Genomic DNA, 23,212 nt, shown 5'->3' with positions numbered 1-23,212 from the left:
TTGAGCTAGTTGAGCTGTATGAGAGAGAATTGAGCTGTTTATGCGTGTGCACACCAGCCCGCCTCTGTCACGGCTGAGTTCCGAATAGGCCACAGCCCAGTAGTGGACCGCAGCCTGGGGGTTGGGGATCCCTGGTATAGTAAGCTAATACATACTATATTATAGTCCCACAATAAGCAAACACTTAGGAGCCTAGGCCAAGGGACATATTTTACCCTGGTAAGCTGTCAGTGTAAACATTGAAGCTCCATGAAGCTACTCAGCTCCAGGGGATTGAAATATCTTCTGGAAATATTGGAGTGTATATCTGAGAGAGTAGGACAAGGTATGAAATCCCATTAAGTGAATGTAATTCCACTTTGACTGATGCTGAATGGAATACTTTGTTAATGCAAACACTAAAGATGAGATTGTTATAAGATGAAGATAGGAACTAACATATGTAAACAGGGTTCCTAAAGAAAATGCGTTCATAAATCCTTATAACTTCAGTTTACAAATATTGAAATATCAAAATATGACAACTTGGATGTTATAATTTTATTGCAACAATGTAATTCACAGTCTTAAATTTGTTTAAGAAGATGCTAGTTATTACACTATAGGACCCTAAAGGACAATTCTTCCAATGCAGCTATTTCTCTCTTTGCACACTCTCATCCAACAACTATGAGTGACAGCCTAGGAATGCATCTACTTTCTGGTGGCCCCTTCCAAGGACAAATATGGTCAGGATTTATTACTACCCTTTATAAACAGGCAGCCCCTTTTTGTTTTCCCAGCCTATTTAATAACAACTGTCTTGCTGGTACAGATCCGTTTTTATTTTATTTCTGATGCTTTCTTTTTTACTGTATGGTGGTTGCTTTAATTGTTTGTTTAACGTACTGTTTTTTTACATATTTTTAGTTGCTTTGGGAATTCAATTTATACAGCTGCCTTAAGTTTACATTTTTCAGACACTCGTTTTGAAATATTTTGTATGCCACCCTGGAAAAAGCTTGTTTTGAAGGGCAGTGTGTAAGTTCTTGAAAAAGTAAAATAAATAAAATCTGTGTTTATGTTTATTTGGGCTAGAATTTATTTTTGTCCTTCAAAAATATATTCAGTGTATCTGATAAATAAAATAATAGAATGTTTGAACAATTGGCTCTAACAGGCTGATTAAAAGCAGAATAAAATGACACAGATTTTGTACTGAGAGAAAAGAAAAAGATACATTCAGAATCAACAAAGCAACTAATCCTCTTCAGAAGACCATTTTATGCTAAACATCCCCAGCCATATCACCAAAGCTTCATACTTTACATGGGCAGGCTTAGGTTGGAGAAGATGTCTCTTCAAATAGGGGTCCACTCACTTTTTACAGGTGTTTGGTGCAGAATGGAATTTGTTTGGACATTCCTGTAGAAATAGATCCTGAAACACCTCTGTTTCATGAAGAAGAATGTAACCTACATAAAATAGGTAAACACAGAGAGTGAGCTCACCCACATACCATTTAATTCAGATAAGTAACTGGAAGTCTGCTGCTTTCAGAAGAGACATAATGATCACCCAGCATGTACTATGAGCTCATTCTGGGAAAGGCGAGCCACTCATTGAGGTCTTTTTGATTCTGGAATTATTTTTATTTTGTATGATTATGTTGTGTGTTCTTTTAAAAAAAAAATCATTGTGCTTTGCTTAAGAATTATTTTAAATTGGTAAGGGATTCTGAAAGCTCCATTAATATTTTAATAAATTAATTAAAATAAGACCAATAAATAACATGATTCAGTGAATTCCACTAAACTCAGCAGGGCTTATTTCTGAAAAAAAGGCATAATGTAAAAAATATAAAGACATTTCATTATCTCCAGTTTTACACTCAGGATAAAAAAATTACAGATGACATCTTTTCATCAGCGTTATTTTAAATGTATGTATTTACATAATGAATAAAGTCAAAATATATATATCCTGACTTGAATAAGTATATATTCTGAAATAACATTACCTCCCATTATTCTAAAAAATCTGAGGCAAAAATAACATAATTAACATAATAAAAGCAATAATATTTTATTTATTCATAATTTGTTATTTCATTTTACTTTTGCATTGATATATCTAGAATAATCTTTATCTTATAATAAAGTTTGGCTAGAAAAATTTCTAAGTATTTTAATATGAAAATTGTTGCTTTGTTTGTTTACATATAAATCTTGCATATGTAAGGGGAAAAAAGCACTAACAAGTAATGGAAAAAAATAAATCAAAAGAGGAAAATATTCTCTGTGTTAAAATCATTTGCAAGTGTTTCTTCCACATAGTTAATATAATTTGCTTTCTCTTTGCCCAGAAACACTATAGTGCTCTTGGGAGAAAGAAAGATTATGTCCAATCTGCACTGTAAAACCTTTTGCTGGCAAGATTATACTATTTATATGCCAAGACTACATTTTTCAGTCTCATGTAACCATTCATTACTTCAGATTCTGAAAGAAAACAGAGCTATACTGTATATATAATCAAGATTGATTTTTAAAAACTGGGTGTAGGGATCCCTGAGTTTAGACTCATTGGTTATCTTGAGAATATAGGTTCTAGTTATGGATTCTATATACTGAAATATCCTTGTATAAAATGGTGTATTATGACCTTTGAATTTATGCTATTCAGCTTCATCTTGGACTATAAAAGTGTGTGTGAGAGAGAGAGGCAGAAAGACAGAAAGAAAGAGTATAATCTTATTGTAGCAATAACCAAAAACAGTGTTGTAACAAGGAGCTTCTCTTTATGCAATAAAACTTAGGTATTTCATTATGCTTTGGTTGCAAATAAATAAATAAATAAATTAAAGCTAATCCTTGACCTTTGACCAGGTCAGAAGAATTTCTGCTGTTAAGTAAGGTGATTGTTAAGTGAGTCATGCCTGATTTTATGACCTTTTTGCCACAGTTGTTAAGCAAATCACTCCAGCTGTTAAGTGAATCATGTAGCCATTAATCAAATGGCTTCCCCCCATTAACTTGGCTTGTCAGAAACCAGTTGGGAAAGTCGCAAGTGGTGATCACATGACCTTGGGACATGCAACCATCATAATGCATCAGAGTTTGATCATGTGACCATGGGGATGCTACAATGGTTATAAGTGCAAAGACCAGTCACAAATCACTTTGTCCAGTGTAACTTTGAACAATAGCTAAATGGCTTGTTGTAAGTCAAGGATGTTCTATGTAAGTCTGTATATTCTATGAGGAATAAGTACCTCTGCTTGTAGAAGTACTGGTTTTTCACCAACCTGCTGCTCACAAAAACTCCTTAGAAGAGTTCCCTAATTATCTGAAGCCCCTTTTGGAGGATGTGGGTTTTGTGTGATTGTGGGTTTTATGTTATTCAGTGTGATAAATCAATTCATGCAATAGAATCTGTGGAATTATGGCAGGAGACCCTACCCAAATAAGACCATCTACTGGAATTAACTCTGTTGCTGAGGCAGATTCTCCCTTTCCCTTTAATTCCTATGCAACCATTAAATCTAATATCCCCTTGAGCAGTTTGTAACTGCTAATTTTTACTCGGTTGACTATTATTGCAGCAGAGGAGACAGAAAACATGGCTGGTGTATGCCTTCACTATATAATGCCTAGATTATTGTAATGGTCTCCTGGCAGCTGTCCTCAATTCTTCTTTCCAATTCCTGATCTGGGTATACAACAATGCTTTCAGGTCTGCTCTGGACTTTCCACAGTATTTGCATGTCTCCTTATAATGAAGGATCTTCATTGGCTTCCTATTTAAGCCAGACTCCAATTTAAGCTGCTAGCTCTTAATGGTCATAACTCCCTGGTATCTGTCTCCCCTCCTTTCTCCCTACAATCCTGTTTATTGTTTACCTTCTTGTGAGCAGGCAGATTTCTTGCTGTAGGATTATAGTCTCCAAGTCTAGGTCTTGAGGTACTTGTGCCCATGATTGGGAATTATAACTTTAAAAGAGGGATTAAAGATCTTTTTATTTGATTACTGGGATAGGATCATGTTCTTCACTCTACTTTTATTTACTGTAGTTGACAATGCCAAATTAGCAGTTGTTTTCAATTATTGTACATTAAGTCTTGTTCTACAGCATTGTTTTTAATTATACTGTTGCATTATTTATTTTAGTGTTAATATTTGTTTGCTGGGTTTTGAGTTAATTTTATTTGAGCGATTTGTAATTAGGGGAGTTTCTTGTTTAGTTTTATTCCACAGTTTAGAAAATAATAACAACAACAACAACAACAATAATAATTGCAGCTTCCTGCAATAACGCCAGCGGGACTGCAAAAAACTGCACCACTTGGAACATTGTACATCTTAAGAAGGTACTTGGTTGATACCTAGGGTGCTGGCAGCAACCCATATCAACCATCAGCACCAGTCAATAATATTTGTGATACATTTTTAAATGTTCAGTTGACTAAGTTTCATATTTAATGAATAAAAGAGATAATAAGAATAATAATTTGAAGAGGTCAAATAACACAACTTGAGGTGAAGGCATTCAGTAGAATTGATTGTATGAAGGGTCATGGTCAGATTCCAGACTTGTGACTACTTCAGTAGTAGTTCTCAGTCACACAATGAAATGTTCATTTCAGTCATTTCAGATAGATAAACAAATAAAATAAATTTGATATATGTTACCTTTACTGCAGTCCCTTCATTTCTGATCCATAAACAATTCAGTTCTGATCCATAAACAAATCTGCCCATTTAAAATGTCCCCTCTTATCTCATTCAAGGCATGACTAGATAAATCTGATTCACATAACCAAAAGTGATGTAAGTATATAGAAATGCCATATAAAAATCTCTTCCTTGATTCAGATCAGCTGGTCCTCAGTTATCAAAATCGGTTGGTTACAAGCACCAGTACAATACAAGATTATTGGGTCAAGATTGAGAATACAAGCATGTTGTGATTTAATCATGATTTTTTTTTAAAAAAATGTTTATATCATAACTTTAGGATGGCACAAACGTTTTCCTAACTACAAACATGTACAGCTGTCATCACTCCTTCCCCCTAGAGAAGAAATCTCTAGCAGAGCTGGAATGATGTAGAAGAGAGAATGATGGGCACGATTTTTTTTCCCTACTTGCACTTCCCCTGTTCCAGCAATACCCCTCGCAACTCCCTTGTCTTACAAGTTTGCCTCCCTAAAGGGGTTCCAGTTGCATGCCTTGTATAATTTGCCATAAAGTTTTTTTTTTAAAGAAAACCATGCATATCCTTTGTATCTTTCAATACATCATGTTAAAGGAGGCCCAACTGAAAAAAACCAAGATAAAAACGCAGGATAATAGAATGGGAGCCTTCAAGACAATAAACAAACTGTCTTTGGATGATCCATAGTGCTAGAGGAATTATCTCTAATGTGTTGGCATTAGTTCTCCAGTTGCCTGATAAAGATTACGTTGAGAAAGCATTCTGCTATTAAAAGCCCTCTTCCCCCCTCCTTCACTGAAATATAGCCTGACATTCAAAACCAGAGGCCTGCTTTTACCAGGTATTTCTTTATAAAAGAGATCCTAATCTCAATAAGATAAACTGCTTAAATAAAACTTGGTGAAAGAACAGGCTGAATAGCAGATTATGCACTAACTATTTTAAAATAGTCTGCTTTTCAACAATTCTGTACTTGTATCGTCAAGGAAGCTGTTGTTTTAGACATTATCCGAGCATGCATTGACTTGGATACTGTTTATTTTTTTAAATATTAATTAGTATTGTATCGAGAAAAGTTGCTTTAACTTTTGTTTATAGGCAAAAATTAGGAAGGAATAAGTAAACAGAACTTCTTCATCCTTCTAATCCTTTCCCCCCCTCTATATTTAATTTACTAGTTCAACTTCTAAGCATTACATCTTAGTCGTCTCAAATGCAATGCATTACGTAAGGAATCCAGGTGGCACAGATCAACTCCATTCACTCAAGGATGAAAAACAAATGCATATAAATCAGCGGTGTCAAACTCGCAGCGTCACGTTGCTGTCATATGACATTTTGTGACTTTTTTTTCCTTCACGGAGCTGGGGTGGACATGGCCTGTGCATGACGCATCCAGCCCACGGGCCACCAGTTTGACACCCCTGATATAAACATAAATATATATATATATGCCATTTTAAAGATAAGGAGAAACTAAAACCACTTTTAACCTATTTTATGTTTGTATATGTCTGCTTGACTCAAGAAAATAATCTGCTGTATAGCTCTTCCAGTAGTAAAATAACTTAAGCTCCATGCTGTCACAATTGTTCCTTTTAAACTAAAGATGTCTGTTGGTTCACTCCCCCCTTACAGCTAGTCCTCAACTTACAATAGTTCATTTAGCGACCATTCAAAGTTACAGCAGTAATGAAAAAAATGATTTATGACTGTTTTTCACACTTATGACCATTATGGCATCCCTATAGACACATGATCAAACTTCATGCGCTTGGCAACTGACTCATATTCATGACAGTTGCATCTGATCACCTTCTAACAAGCAAAGTCAATGGGAAAGCCAGATTCACTTAGCAACTGTATTATTAATTTAACAACTACAGTGATTCACTTAATAAATGTGGCAAGAAAGGTCATAAAATGGGGCAAAGCTCACTTACCGACTGCTTTGTTTAGCAACAGAAATTTTGGGCTCAATTATGGTCATAATTCAAGGACTACCCGTATTAAATAATCTGAGGTTGGGAGGCAAAATTAATATTTAATTTTGTGGAAATGTTTCTAAAAATTTTGCTAAAATTAGACTCAAATTATTTCTATGATAAACTCTTATAAGGTGATAAATTTTAGTCTTAAATTTATGAACAAGTCAAGACACTCAGTGGCCTTCAGTAATTAATCCTGCTATTGATTTACTATATATTTTTCCTAACATTCATTGTTGCAACATTTAAAACTACTTCAGTTTCTGTTGTTGGATTTCCTAATGCCTAAAGTATATTTAATTTCAAATAAACTATTATAGTTTTAATTAAAGTATTAAAAAAAATAAAATTTGCATGGTCTGAAAGTTAACAGCACAGCAAAACATTTCAAAGAATCCTACAATTAAAGTGCTTTTATTCAAGTCAGATCAGTATTTCAAAGTTTTTCCTATAGATTATCTTTATTTATACAAATCTCTTTCTGGGTAAGAATATTGAATACATATGTTTAAAGTTGGGGTTTTCTGCATAAGTTTAATTTGTTTTTCTTCTTCATATATTGTTTTTAACATTCTGGATTTTTTTAAATGTTTCAGCAATTAAGAACAGTATAGCATTACTTTATTTAGAAAATATATTTAGCTTTATTCATTCCTTTACTGAAGTGGCATGATTAAAGTAATATATTAACTTTAAATGGATCTAACTTGCAAACAATTGTGGAAAGTATTTACATTTTTATTGATAATTACAGTATTCAACTTTAGAATATTTCCCTAAGCTAAACATAATTAAATAAATTCAATAATTTCTTGCTGAAAATTATGTTCTTTGGGTGAATATTAAATAACTTTCTGAAATATTTTCCTCTTAGAAAAATCCCTATATTTACTTTACTTTACTTTATTCAAATTTCTATACCGCCCTTCTCCTTTCGGACTCAGGGCGGTGAACAGCCAAGATAAAAACATCTATACAAAACATCACAGTTAAAAATAAAGTTAAAATAATTTATAAATTTGGCCCATAATTTAAAACTTGTCAATTAAAATCAATATTAAAATTTTAAAACTAACCCTAAAATCAAGACAGACCGGCTAACTGGAAAAAATGAGTTTTTAGGGCCCGACGAAAAATCCGAAGGTCGGAGATCACTCGTATCTCTGGGGGTAGATTGTTCCATAGGGTAGGTGCCACCACAGAGAAGGCTCTCCTCCTGGGGATCGTCAGCCGGCATTTTCTGGCCGACGGCACCCTGAGGAAGCCCTCTCTGTGGGAGCGAACCGGCCGGTGGGAGGCTATTGGTGGCAGAAGGCGGTCCTGTAAGTACCCTGGCCCTAAGCCATGGAGCGCTTTAAAGGTGATCACCAACACCTTGAAGCGCACCCGGAAGTCCACCGGAAGCCAATGCAGCTCGCGCAGGAGAGGAGTCACATGGGAGCGCCCCGTCGCTCCCATAATCCCCCGCGCAGCCGCATTCTGCACCAGTTGGAGCCTCCGGGTGTACCCCAAGGGGAGCCCCATGTAGAGAGCGTTACAATAGTCCAGACGAGAAGTGACGAGTGCTTGAGCGTGCGTAGGGAGTCCCGGTCCAGAAAGGGGCGCAACTGGCATATCAGGCAAACCTGACAAAAAGCCCCCCTGGCCACGGCTGTCATATGCCCTTCTAAAGACAGCCGCGCATCCAGGAGGACACCTTGTCGTTTGTTTCTAAACGACAAAATATATACTGACATGCATAAATGCAGATCTATATACAAGCACAAAAGGAAAAGAAAGCAAATTAATTCAAAATTATTTAATAAAAATGTAAATGCAGAGGATATGATCTACAAAATTAACATATTCCATCCAGACAATAATTAAGATCATTCAGAATAGGAAATTCAAACTTTAAGCAAAGTATAAACTTCATATTTGGAATGTCCTGCCTTTAAATTTGGTGTGACAAATTTATTTTATGCAGTAGGAATATACAGTAAATGGAATTTATTACTTTATTGTAGCTTTGTAAGAATTTTTCAAAACTTTTTGATGTAATTATTTATTTATGTATATATGTATTATATATATGCATATATACACGTACACACACACATACATACACAAAAGTATGTATGGGAAATATTAAAATAATAAATAAACATGATACTTTTCTAAACTCTATTTCCATTGTTTCTAAGCATTAAATTGATTTTGTCTGGGGCTCGTTATTCAAATGCATAAGCAGCTTGCATGCATGCTGTTTGTTTTAGTTGAACAAAATGATAGCTTTTGCATCCAGAGAGTTAAACATTGACTTGGATTCTATGAGTATAAACAAGTAGGGTATCTTCTCTGTACTTGTTATGCCTGTGCTTGCATTAAAATCCACATGGACTGAGAAAACACTTTTAAATAAACTGTTTTGTGAGAAGTTATTCACTTGGACACTGGCATTAGTCGAGCCTCGCCTTGTTTAGGTGTAGTTCCTCCATTAACAGAAAACCAAATAGTCCTAATTGTGAAAAGACTAGACTACTTAGAGTTTGGTGGATTCAGTGGCAGACATGTGAGGACTAGGAAGTATGATAAACGAACAGATATGGGGAAAGCATTTGTAATGGACAAAGTTGGCGGACACTTCTGGAGCCGTAGTTAAAGCTCAGCCAGTAGAGAAGGAAGAGAAGGGTTGGTCTAAGTAACATTGAATCAGGTTCATTCAACTCATTTGAATGTTACTAAACTATCTAACAGCTGTGGTGGCGCAGTGGTCAGGATGCATATTGCAGGTTAACTCTGCTCACATTGCCAGGAGTTTGATTCTCTCAATCCTGACCGGTTCAAGGTTGACTCAGCCTTCCATCCTTCCAAGGTCGGTAAAATGAGGAACCCAGTCAAAATGCTGACTCTGTAAACCACTTAGAAAGGGTTATAAAGCACTGTGAAGCAGTATATAAGTCTAAGTGCTATTGCTATTGCTATCCTTACTTAGTAACAGAACTGAGAACATTTGCACAGGGTTACTTCTGTGATTTGGTCTCTTTAATAGGCAGGTGCCTCTCTCTTGTCTTTCATCAGTATTAAATTGACTTTAGTGAAGCAAAGATTATTACTTTGAATGAATAGAACAGTCTTGCTTGACACACATCCAGCCAAATGCATATTAGAGGACCGTGCAAAGACAGTTCCCTTTTGTTAGAACAGGTATGATAGGGATTTTTTTTTAATAATATGATTCCATATTTGGTGCCAAACAATAATTCACTTGAGGACTGGAGCAGATTGGCATGTGGCACAAAATGGAGGCATCCCTATTAAACCAATATTTTAAATTAATTGTTCTAGTAATCCAACTTGGATTAGTGGTAATGGCACATTCTCAAAGTATACTTTTTTGTCTATTTGGTACTGTGCTGATATGTTATTTCTTTCAAAGGCTGGTTTTATATTCTTAGCTTTGTGGAGTATTGTGATTCCAGTGAAATCAATGTGCCCTTTTCTTTAGAGCTTTCAGATTCTTGGCTAATGCATTGTGGAAAGAATATTAGCTTTGGCTGCACCCCAGGCCTTAGCCTCAACCAACAGTCAGCTAAAATCCCTGCCCTTTCAGTGTAACCGATGGTGATTTGAAAAAGAGTAGGGAAGATTAAGTGGGCCAGGATGGTTTTTTTTTTCCATGACTTAATATTGTGAAAGATATTCAGTTGTAGCATAAATAATAAACAATTTGTACATGGTTTTTAGTTTTGCCTTTTTTTCCTTACAGTTTAAAAGAACATCACCGTTCTGCCATTAAAGTGATACGCCGTATGCAGTATTTTGTGGCAAAGAAGAAATTTCAAGTGAGTTGTTGACAAAGTACTTTTTTAAAAGAAATCCCCTTTTTTCTCTTTTTTTTTTCTGTTCTTGCTTCTTTTCAGTCTTAAACAAGGAAAGGCCAGGGAAATCCATTTTAATATCAGCGAGCTACTGCTACTCTTCTCTCTATTCTTCAGTAGGGTGACTGTTTATCAGCAAGTTAGTCAACTGTGGATGCAATGGGAACAGGCTAAGTTTCTGAAATGCAGCCTGAATTAAAATGTTATTTTCTACTAATGGACTTGACCTTTCCCCTTTTGTTATCTCTGTCTCCTTCCAATGCAAACAGTCTCATGTGTCTTCGTTAATTCTGAGCTGCGTGGGACTGATTTAATGGACCTAGAGATTAGAACTCTACCTTAGCCTCGTTTCTATCTCACATTAGCTGAGATTCTGTTACAAAGCCTAGAACCAAAATTAACATTTCTTGGGATTATAGCCATATTGTCCTGAATTTTTCATAATATTGTTTACCTTGGAATGTAATAGCATAGACAGAACTGTGTTTATTGCAAGCAAACAAGCAAAGAATGAGTAAACGAACCTATTCTAGCATGATTCAGCAAGTGAAAAAATAATAATGGTTGAATTGAAATACTAGTTTAACAAAAGGGTCTATGGAACAGATTTTAGTAGTACATAATTATTATTGCATATTTTATTTTTCCCTCTGCCCCCTTTGCCAATCTAGAAAGAGACAATTGCACTGAGAAGTAATAGAAATCTTACTCAGCCTTTCTGTCTAGATTCTAAAATTCAGCAAATGTTTTCTATAAACTTTTAAACACATATTTCCAACCAAAAGGGTTGAAAACAATGCTTTTTTTAAAAAAAAAAGTTATACATTCACAGGAAGTATAATTCTGTATTTGATTATTTCCTAATACTCCTAGGGACTCAGAGCAACCACAAATCGTGGCTAGAGAAAGTTTTCAACAAAAAGTGTAGGAGGCTTTAGTCTGATGAAGATTTTATAAATACATATAAAAAATGTATGCTTCTTAATGATTAAGCAGAAGTAGGCACCCCATTTTACTATTGTGATTATGGTATGGTTGTACCTGAAGCCACACAAATCCTCAGAGATCACATTTGATAATTTACAAAAACTTCAGCTATATTCATCTCCCAACAACAGGGAATTTAGGGACTATGGAGGTTCTCAGTCATCATGGTTGTCCCAAACCATCATCATGGTTGTCATCATGGCTGTTTTTTCAACTGAACTTTCTGGTTTTTCTTTGAAGACATTTCGCTTCTCATCCAAGAAGCTTCTTCAGCTCAGGGAGCTCAGGCTTTTGTTTTTGAAATTACAAAGCAGATTTTAATCAAGATAATGGTAAATTAATAAAACTGGATAATAATAATATCATCATTGATTGGAAACAGCATAGAAAAAAGAAAATGCAACAATTTGCATAGCCATTCAATTTCTCTACAGTTTCAGCCTTAGAGCATACTTCAGTTTACTGGGGAAGGAAATGAATGGTATTATCAGGACTAGTAAAGAAATTTATTTCCTTCTATCTGGCTTCATCAAAGGAAGAGTTGAGAAGAAGAGCCATACCATCAGTTCTACTACTACAATCATCAAGTTCTTTCTTACACAAACTCCAAACATAATTTTTTTTATTGATTTAATTGAGCAAAATAGAATTTATGCTGGAACATTTCAGGTTTCTTTACATCTTTTTTTTCCATCTTTCCAATTAAAATTCAGCTGAGCTGTTTGCAGTCACAGTCTTTAATCACGTAAAGCTGTGCAATCAGTACAACTAAGAAATGGAATTTGGAACTGGTAAACTGGTAAAAAAAAATATTAAAATTTCTCTTCTCTAATGACTACCAGAAAATCGTTTTCAACATCTGATCCACAAAATGAGACCTATCTATAATCAGAAGTAGTGACTTAAGTGTTCAAGGAGCAGTAGAATTCCAAAGAATCATCTTACAAGTATAAATATCTACCTATTGTGCTATTTCTTTTTGGGATAAACAATGTTATGCAAAACATACAATATAAAGTAATAAAATAATATAAGGCAGGAAGTATGGGGAAAGAAAGTTAACTAAAACTAAACACTATTTACTATACTGCTCCATCCTTAGATATCCACTAAATCTTAATTAATTAATATATTGTCTTTTGTTCTTTGAATTTCTCATCTTTTTCTTGTTGATGAACTAATGAATTCTGTTCAACCATACCTTTCATTCCTCTTTCCTCTAAAATCTTCATATTTGTTTCTGTGTTCAGTCCATTTTTAATGAACTGCTTTCTCTCCGTTTGAGCATCTCTCCTGTTTTTTTCCACTTCAATTAACTTTTCTACATCTATATCCATACATTTTTTCCACTTGTTTCAATAAACATTCTTTACCACAGACTACATACTGGCTTCTATTTTTTTTATCCATACTTGTATATCTTATAATTTCTCTATTTCCCTATGCTTAGTAAAAATTCTATCAAATTACAAAATAACATCTGTTTGCTTCAATTTGTTGCTATTTATATATAGCTTGCAACCATTCACTCAATTCCCTATCAAAACAATTTCCTTAGTCATTGATTCATTAATGTTTAATTCCCCTACTCCCTTGTTGTATCAGTCTATCTAGAAATCTTTCAGTTTCTTAGCGAACAATGCAACACTGTCTGCATAAAAAGTCCACTTGCCTTCATATCCCCAATTAGCATACCTCATAATAATCTTTCGTTATTCATCTATATATAAGTGCATTAAGGAGCTCATGGACACCACACATCCTTGCCTTGGTCATTGTTTCAAGTTGAACTATTCCCTAAGCATTCCGTTTGTTGTCACGTATGTTTTACTTCCTTCATATAGCATTCATATCTCATTCACAAACATCCTTCAAGTCTGTATTCATGCAAAATATTTCATATTTCAAATCTCTTATCATATGCTTTCTATAAATCAACAGGCATACATTAAAACTTTGTCACATTCACATAAGGAGGCTAAGGCTTTGCTAAAGTTCAAATATCTGTTTGGCGCACTTCCTGCTTTGACTAAAGCTATGCTATATATGCCAAAAGTTTTTTTTCACAGTCATGTCTTACATGCTTTTGATCAGAATTCAGCACTTGATAAATTAATCCTTCTGTAGTTTTGCATTCTCTCTTGTTAACATTCTGTTTTTGTAAAGGAGTGATAATGGCATTCTTCCAATCATCAGCCATGCCTACAGTCTTTGCATAGACAATTAATCAAGTCATGCAGCCATTCCATAAGCAAACCACATTGATATTTTAACACTGATATGTTGTCTTTCATTTATTAAAACAGATTTGCCAAATGTTTGAAAGAGAGGAACATCAAGAAACAGGGAGCACAGAACTCCAAAATCTGTTGGAATATTCTGGAATCCTCATTTTATAAAGCAGCGTCTCCAATTTAGAGAGCAGCATTTCAGATATATAGTAGATAGTAACTTCAGAACATCCTGCTTTAATTTAATATTTCTTGAGGGCAACAGGTTAGGGGAAAACTCTCATAGTACAGTCTAATATTTTTATAGTATGGTTAGTCACTTCTTTAATGTTGGTCCAGAATGCAGCCACACGAGTTATAGTGGGTGCGCCTAGATACACCCACATTACACCAATTCTCTACGAGCTGCACTGGCTCCCTATTGGTCTCTGGGTACAATTCAAGGTGTTGGTCATTACCTTTAATGCCCTATATGGCTCAGGGCCAGGCTATCTTCGAGACCGCTTTCTACCACATAGCTCCCAGCGACCGGTAAGATCCCACAGAGTTGGTCTCCTCCGGGTCCCGTCAGCTAAACAATGCCGGCTGGCAGGCCCGCGGGGGAGGGCCTTCTCTGTGGCTGCCCCGGCTCTCTGGAACGAATTACCTCCTGCGGTCCGGACTGCCCCCAGCCTATTGGCTTTCTGCAAAGCGGTGAAGACCTGGCTCTTCTGGCAGGCCTGGGACCATTGATCTCATTATAATGATCTTGCGAGACCCGGCCACAAATTGGAGTGCATGTGTTTTAACGTTTTTAAAGTTTTTAATGTTTTAATGTTTTTCTTTTTAACATTTTTTATGGGATTGTTCGCATTGTTTTATTTTTTGTTGATGCCCAGAGTCCCTTGGGAGTTGGGCGGCATAGAAATGCGTCAAAATAAATAAAATAAATAAATAAATAATAAACATTTATTTAAGAATATAAGAAGAACTATATCCCATCAAACCGAAGGTCCATCGAATGCAGCTTCCTGCAGTAATAAACCGGATATCTCTGGGATATCTACGAGCAGGACATGACCACTAGAACAGTTACTAAAATAAATAATAAATGTTACTGTACAAGTTTAGGGCCCCAGTAATAACAGTGTCTATTGTGGCTTTCAGTGATGTCACTAGATGCTCTTGATGTATTTATAGCTTTAGATTTCAAAGTATCACCACAAACTGGGCAGTGTTTTATACGTAATTCAGTTACCTTGTTATCAATCAAGAACTGTGTATGCAATTTTCTGTAATCACTTCAGAGGGCTTTCTGGCAAACAAAATAGTTCAAAGTTCTTTGTACTTCAAAGAATGTTACACACGCTTGGACTTGACCATTGTTTGGTTATACTACTCAGAACTTCCTGCAGCTGGTACTTCCCCTTTTGCTTTTCCATTTTGACTCTGAGGGAAACTTTGGAGAAGAATAGCATGCCTCAGCATGAAAGGATAGAGAACGACAGAGTGTGCCATTCTCCAGCATGCCTTCTGCAAGAGTTTTCCTCATGTTACCTTGCTCCCCAGGAGCAAGCATCTTTTAATTTCTTGGCTGCAGTCCCCATCTGCAGTGATCTTGGAGCCCAGGAAAATAAAATCTGTCACTACCTCTATTTCTTCCCCATCTATTTGCCAGGAATTGAGAGGGCTCAATGCCATGATCTTAGTTTTCTTAATATTGAGTTTCAAGCCAACTTTTGCACTCTTCTTTTTCACCAGCGTCAAGAGGCTCTTTAGTTCCTCTTTGCTTTCTGCCATTAGAGTCAGGTATCATCTGCATATCTGAGGTTGTTGATATTTCTCCCAGCAATCTTAATTCCAACTTTTGATTCATCTAGCCCCGTCTTTCTCATGATGTACTCTCCATATAAGTTAAATAGGCAGGGTGACGGTATTCAGCCTTGCCGGACTCCTTTCCCAATTTTGAACCAATCAGTGGTTCCATGTCCAGTTCTCACTGTTGCTTCTTGACCCGCATATAGGTTTCTCAAGAAACAAATAAGATGGTCTGATACTCCCATCTTTTTAAGAACTTGACACAATTTGTTGTGATCCACACAATCAAAGGCTTTAGCATAGTCAATGAAGCAGAAATAGATGTTTTTCTGGAACTCCCTAGCTTTCTCCATGATCCAGCGTATGTTGGCAATTTGATCTCTAGTTCCTCTCGGCTCTCTAAGCCACCTTTGCGGATACCAGGCAGAACAAACCTTCCAGATGCTGAGTGGTGATTCAAACCTGGTTTATTACACGCTACAATGGTGGCTGTTAGAAGATCCCAGAATGCAAATGGTGTAAAGGTGGCACTAAGAGCTTCTGCCTCTCAGTGCCCTTTTATAGCCCCGCCTTGCTCCTCTGCAAGTAGGCGTCAGCTTGTTGTTCCTCAGCTGTTTGACGGTTGTTTCAAATCCACCACGCAACACCAGCACGCCGTTGCTCACTCTGACGTCATCAGGATGCACCAAACCAACCTGACAGTCTTGATGGCTCTTGACAGCTCTGCTGTTTTCCGCACACTTCCACTATTTCCCGAGCACTGTTATGATTCCACCACCCACACCCGTGCTCCATTTGTCTCCTGTCGCCGTACTATCCCCACCACCATCACCCATGCCCAAGGTTCCATGGTATTTGTACATTTCCATGTCACGCCGATCTGTCCCCCACAGATGGTCTTGTGTGGCCTCTTCGAAATCCTGCCTGTACTTCTGGTAGTTCTCAATCCACATACTGCTGGAGCCTAGCTTGTAAGATTTTAAGCATAACTTTACTAGCATGTGAAATGAGTGCAATGGTACGATAGTTTGAACATTCTTTGGCATTGCCTTTCTTTGGAATTGGAATGCAAACTGACCTTTTCCAATCCTGTGGCCACTGTTGAGTTTTCCAAATTTGCTGGCAAATTGAGTGTAGCACTTTTACTGCATCCTCTTTTAAGATTTTGAATAGCTCAGCTGGAATACTGTCACCTCCACTAGCTTTGTTGTTGCTCAGATTTCCTAAGGCCCATTTGACTTCACATTCTAGGATGTCTGGCTCGTGACCACCCCATCATGGTTATCAGGGACGTTAAGCTCGTTCTTGTATAGTTCTTCTGTGTAATTTTGCCACCTCTTCTTAATCTCTTCTGCCTCTGTTATGTCCCTGCCATTTTGGTCCTTTATCATGCCCATCTTTGCCTGAAATTTTGCAATGAGAAGCTCATAATCTGAGCTATAATCAGCTCTTGGTCTTGTTTTTACTGACTGTAAAAACAAGGTTCCAGGTTCCTATGGAGAAAAAGTCTTTACAGCATCAGACTTTCCTTTCACCACCAGATGCATCCACAGCTGAGCGTCTTTTTGGCTTTGGCCCAGTCGCTTCACTGTTTCTGGCGCTACTAGTACTAGCCCTCTGCTCTTCCCCAGTAGCATATTGGACACCTTCCGACTTGAGGGACTTATCTTCCGGCATCATATCTTTTTTCCTTTTGGTACTATCCATGGGGTTTTCATGGCAAAGATACTGGAGTGGGTTGCCATTTCCTTCTCCAGTGGATCACGTTTTGTCAGAACTCTCTGCTAAGATCTGTCCGTCTTGGGTGGCCCTGCACGGCATAGCTCATAGCTTCATTTAGCTACGCAAGCCCCTTCACCACGACAAGGCAGTAATCCATGAAGGGGCATGCCATGGTAGGAGGACACTATTTTACCTAACAGGTAAAACTCTTTGGAGTGCAGTCTAATTTATTATAACTTTAGCTATTAAATTCTATGATTTAGATCTATGATTTCTATGAAATTCTATGATGCAATCTGTTAAGGAGTTTGGAGCAGGGTGATTTCTATTTTCCCAGATGCATACATTCAGCTGCCTTCTAGCATAAGAAACTGTGAGGCCACTTTAACATTCAGTAATTTTAAAATAGGTTGTTGTATCATTTCCTAAAATCCCTAATTTTTGTATGTTATACGAAGCACTTCAATTTAAAAGTAGATGGAGAATTTTTTTTTAACATTTATAAAAAGATGAAAGAATTTAAAGTGTACTGAACAACAATACTGTACATCATATGCGGTGGTGGATTTATTCCAAATACTACCCAATGGAATTTATGTTCAAATTAGAAAAATCTCCGCATTACCATGTTATAATAGATGGTGGGGGGAGAGAAGGAGAGAGAGACTGACTCACAGCAGGCTGTTATCAACACGGTGCCTTTTATGGGGTGAGATGATAAGTGGAGAATATGTAACATATCAGAGATAGTGCGACCACTAAGTAAATTATCATCACTCTCACAACTTTATAACCAATAACAAAAAAGATCAGTTTTTAAACCAACTTCACTGATTTACAGTTTGTTTCTAGGCCTATTCTTTTATATTCAGTGCTCTAAATACATTATGGCACAATATTTAACAAACTAGTTCCTTAACTCATGAAGAGGGCTTTCTACATGTCCAGCCATCATCTAGGTGTATCACTAAAACACAAGGAATAACCATTTTAACGAAGAACCTGAGTTATACCCTTTAGTCCTTATCCTTATTATGTAAAATTATATGAAAAAGCTGTGAAAATGAAAAGGCTAGTTTTCTATTTTTCCTTATTTCAACTAATAGCCACATAGGCATGGCATACTATAATGAGATTTGAAATACTATTATAGTTATTATTTTCTATTTTCACAGCAAGCTAGAAAGCCTTATGATGTACGTGATGTGATAGAACAATATTCTCAGGGTCATCTCAACTTAATGGTCCGAATAAAAGAGCTTCAAAGAAGGTATGGTCCAGAATTCATCTTCTAAACTTAATGATTTTTTTAAAAAGTATATTCTGAACATGCACGGACAAATTGCAGCCCACGGTATCCACACTGTCCCACATTAAATGCCATCAATTTTTAATTGTGGAAACAATTTCTGCCACAGTATCTTACAAATATGAAGGATTAAAGAGTGCCCCATGATGTTTCCCTAACATACTTCCTTACCTGCATGGAACTTCAATGTTAATGTATCCTGTCTGATCACACCCTTAGGAAAAGGAATTAAAAAGAATGCAATAGGCAGTAGAAGTGGGTTAGAAAATTCGGCATGACAGGACTTGGGAGTATTTTCATATTGAGAAGGTTAACAGATTGCTCTAAGCCATGGTGTGTTATAACTAGGCTTTACTGAATAAGTTACTGTTGGCTGGATTCTTACAATATGCTAAGCCATAAATTATGTTTACAAACCATAATGGCTGGGTTGACAGGACATACTAATCCAAATCCAAACATGCCATGATATGACTTAGAACAGGGGTCTCCAAACTTGGCAACTTTAAGACTTGTGGACGTTAACTCCCAGAATTCCCCAGCCAGCATGGCTGGCTAACGAATTCTGGGAGTCAAATTCCAAAACTCCTAAAGTTGCCAACTTTGGAGACCCCTGACTTAGAGTGATGCATGAACCCAAACTATCCCATTTTTCTCCTGTCTTCCCTTTTATTTTCTTCAACTTGATTGTAAGATCTTCACAAATAAGAACCATCATCCTTCATCTCCCATGTATTTAATTTATTCTATCATTTATTCTATCGATTAGTGTCTTTTGAGCGTAGCAAAAAAAAAAAACAACCCACAGGACAAAATTACATTAAAAGAACATTGTTTTAAAATTGCTTTATTGCTGCCAATCAATATTTGGAACTCATTAATTCAACATCTCCATATCTTTGTGGAAGTGTTAATATCAGAAAGTGTTAACAGACAACACTAAATATTTAGTGAATGAATAGCTTCTTTATGGAGCAGTTTTTAGATCACATACAATATCTCTAAAAATCACAATAAAAAGTTCAAAGCATATTTTGCAAATAAACCAATAACTGTAAGACCTTCTTTCATTATTGGTAGGAATGTACAAAACAATTACAATTGTTTTTAGCTGCCCATTTTTTACCTGGGGGAAAATGTTTGGTTTCTTACTTTAAAAAAATTTCTTTCTCTCTAGATTGGACCAATCTATAGGAAAGCCATCACTATTTATTTCTCTCTCAGGTAAGTCACCATCCTAGAAAAGCACAGAATGTATCTTCAATATGTTACAAGTCAAGTACTTTTCAAAAAAAAAAAAGTCTCATAGAAATAGCAACTTGTTCAACCAATGGACAAACCAATGACAAAAAAAAAATCAAAACAGAATCAAAAGCACTGAATGAATTATATTTAAAAGAAATTAATTGAAATAGCTAATACAATTATTCTCATGCTTTTAGTAATTTTTGGCTTCTGCCAAGTTACAATTAACATTGTGAAAGTTATAGTTCAATAGCACTAACTTGGGGATTCTGTGGAATTCATCCAAGGTTTTGGGTAGTACATAGATCCCTACTGGATACAGCAATTGAATGAGTTGTGCTCATCTTTATAGTTTTCATAATTTACAATGAAACCATAGTTTCTCTGTACTTCTTTTGTGGGAAATCAGAATCCAAATAAACATTCTATAAAACCCATGAATGTATACTAACTTTTCATGGATGATGATAATGATCATCAATAAGCACACCAACATACTTCAAGAGGTAAGTCTCACTCTTATTCTGTACTTCGTTTTGGTGTTTTTGAATCAATCTTGACAATTTTAAGGACAGATAGAAGTGGTTTTCCATTGCTACATTCTGGGATGTTTTTCAGTTTCCCAGTCTAGGGCTGAGAGAATGTAAGTGGCTCAGAGTTACTCAGCAGTAACTTATGTGCCTAAGAGAGATCTATCCTCAGAGACATCTAAGGCAGTGGTGAAATTCAGCCGGTTCTATCTGGATTGCGCGATCCGGTAGCGCTGGCAGCAGGAGGCTCCACCCACCCACCCAGATGTCATCACGTCCCATTTTTTACCCTCTGCGCATGCGTGGAGGAGGCCTGCGTGCTTACATTTGCAAACTGGTAGCGAAGGTAAGTGAATACCACCCCTGACCTAAGGGTCTCTCTGCTCTTAGTCCAACACCTTAACCATACACCACATGGACTCTCACTCATGCTCTACTGTACTTTTCAGCTAAATTAGTGTTAAATTTAATTTAAATTTATTAAACTGAATGCATATATTCTTCTGATTTAAAGCATAACATGAACTTGAGTCCATTCAAGGCAAGGCTTGAATTGATGCTAATAAAGGAATAAAAAAAAACTACTGTTAATGTAATAAAATTACCCATCTGTCAGCAGGGTTCAATTAAGTAGCTCTGCTAGACTAGTTAAATGCAATCGTTTGGCTTCATTCTATACTATTGTAACACTTGATATTTATCTAGAAGTGTCCTTTCTATGCAGAAAAAAATAAAGATCGAGGGACTAATACAGTTGGTGCCCGGCTGAACAGAGTCGAAGACAAGGTAGGCCTAAATTAGACTTTCAATAATAGTTGTATTTTACTGCATGACACAAGCATACAGCACATTCTTTTCCTTCCTGATTATTAAAAAAAATGCAACCTAATTGTGAGAACATGAACATAGGCAAGCAATTTGACAAAGGCAAATTTGTAGAAAATAAAAATATAATTCCATATATTTTTTGTTAGAGGAAAGAACATTTGTCATATAATGAGATTTTGAAAATTTTGAGAGCACAAAATGATTTTAACCGATCGAAATACTGTCTGTAATTGTTTGGAAGGATGATGTTTTTATGTTGTTTTTGTTTAAAAAATAAAAAACTTTTTGCAATATATATATTTATATGTAATTCCATATAAAGATTTCATTTCTAATGAATTGTTTGAAAATGGAAATGGAGAATATGAACTATAACATTTTGTAGTATCTGCAGATGGAGATATATTGTTGAGTATGTTTAAATTGCTTGTGGTAGTCCCAACGATTTAAAGCATGTAATCTAGTTTAAGGGGTTATTAATTTAATAATTTAAATCAATTGAAATATTTGTTTTTGTGCTATGCCCTATCTTCCTTCTCATAAAAGGGAAATTTAATATAAATATGCAGTATGTTATAGTACATTGAGCAATTAAAATGCAGTCTAAAGTCTGCAGTTATTCATATGTCCTTACTTGTTTTAGCTTATTTATACAATTTCTTCTGATTACAATGGGAAGAAAGTTACATCACTGTAGAGCTGACACAGTTGAAAGAAAATCTTTCCCAAAAGGCTTGGCATTAAATATAAACAAGACAGAGAAAGAAAGAGAAAAGGATGAGAATTGCTAATAATTTAACCAAAACAATGAATATTTTCCCATAATGAAACAACATAGTCACACAAGTGAAAGGAACCTGAAAGGATATAATAATTCTAGAAGAACAATTTTTTTTTATTCATACAACCTTTTGCTTTAAAATTTGCTTTACTCTGGAAAATCAATTGATACCTTTTTATTCTTTTGTTTATTTCAGCTTTGCTTTTATTTATTTATTTTATTTATTTTTATTTTATTTATTTCATATTTATTTTTATGTAAACATTGTTAAAAACATTGATGATGGAAAGGCATTTTTAATGGTAGAAAGTAGGACAGAAATAAGTGTGTGTTGTACACTGGTAGTACACATTTATGAATCGATCTGATCTGTTAACTATTGTTCATATCTTGGTTATAGTGCAATGGGCTTTATATAGGGTTGTTCTGAAGGAGTATTCAGTAACTACAAATGCTACAAAATACGGTTGAATGCACAGGACTGTGATTTTATGTCTCCAATATTAAAAGATCTGTATTTTTTTTATTGTAAATGACCCTGGGTCACGTAGGTGAGATGGGTGGTGTAGAAGTGGGATGGATGGATGGATGGATGGATGGATGGAAGGAAGGAAGGAAGGAAGGAAGGAAGAAGAAAGAAAGAAAGAAAGAAAGAAAGAAAGAAAGAAAGAAAGAAAGAAAGAAAGAAAGAAAGAAAGAAAGAAAGAAAGAAAGAATTGTTAGCTGTATCACAGGCTCAATTCATGATATTGGCATTTACTTTTAAAATAGAAACAAGGGAGTAACCATATCATTATATATCTGCATGATTATTAAGGATTGTCAGATTGTCCCTCTTTTGGGAATACCCCACTTGTAGAGGTCTGTTTTGGGAGAATATACATGTAAGGCCTTTCTTTGTCATCATTCTCTAGTTTTTAAATTATTCAAAATTTCAAAATGAAGTTTCATTGCTAGTCTCAGGTAATCAAATAGAGTTAAGATACTTCTCTTTAATCCTTTTAACTAGTTGTTTGACTTATAGGCCAATGCTAAACATGAACTAAGACAAAAAGAAAAAGGTTCATCCAAGACCTTATGGTCTTCAAAGAAAGCTGGAAAGGCGGTGAGCTACTATTGTTTGGTTAGCTAATTAGTTTGGAATATTTTCATATTTTTGAGCATATTTCTTTTTTATTTTATGCTTGGGGGTGAGCTATGCCTTAAAAGGCTGCAAGAGGGATTATCGAAAGGTTGGG

The 23,212-nt window shown here is 35.8% G+C and overlaps 1 protein-coding gene across 2 annotated transcripts in view; it reads left to right on the top strand.

The window, feature by feature from the left end:
* The window catches only part of KCNQ1 (potassium voltage-gated channel subfamily Q member 1), a 364,521-nt gene that overhangs the window by 224,604 nt on the left and 116,705 nt on the right, over positions 1 to 23,212 (top strand). For both annotated transcript variants that reach the window (XM_034416897.3, XM_034416896.3), the window contains 4 exons: positions 10,433 to 10,508; positions 18,457 to 18,551; positions 19,768 to 19,814; positions 21,090 to 21,151. In XM_034416897.3, the coding sequence (XP_034272788.1) occupies positions 10,433 to 10,508; positions 18,457 to 18,551; positions 19,768 to 19,814; positions 21,090 to 21,151 (280 nt within the window). The remainder of the gene's footprint in view (positions 1 to 10,432; positions 10,509 to 18,456; positions 18,552 to 19,767; positions 19,815 to 21,089; positions 21,152 to 23,212) is intronic.

This window comes from Pantherophis guttatus, chromosome 1 (genome assembly GCF_059756535.1).
Source record: "Pantherophis guttatus breed Tessera chromosome 1, ASM5975653v1, whole genome shotgun sequence".
In the NCBI taxonomy this organism is placed as follows: domain Eukaryota; kingdom Metazoa; phylum Chordata; class Lepidosauria; order Squamata; family Colubridae; genus Pantherophis; species Pantherophis guttatus.
Note: the sequence above shows the minus strand (reverse complement) of the source record. Positions and strands in the feature narration are given on the sequence as shown.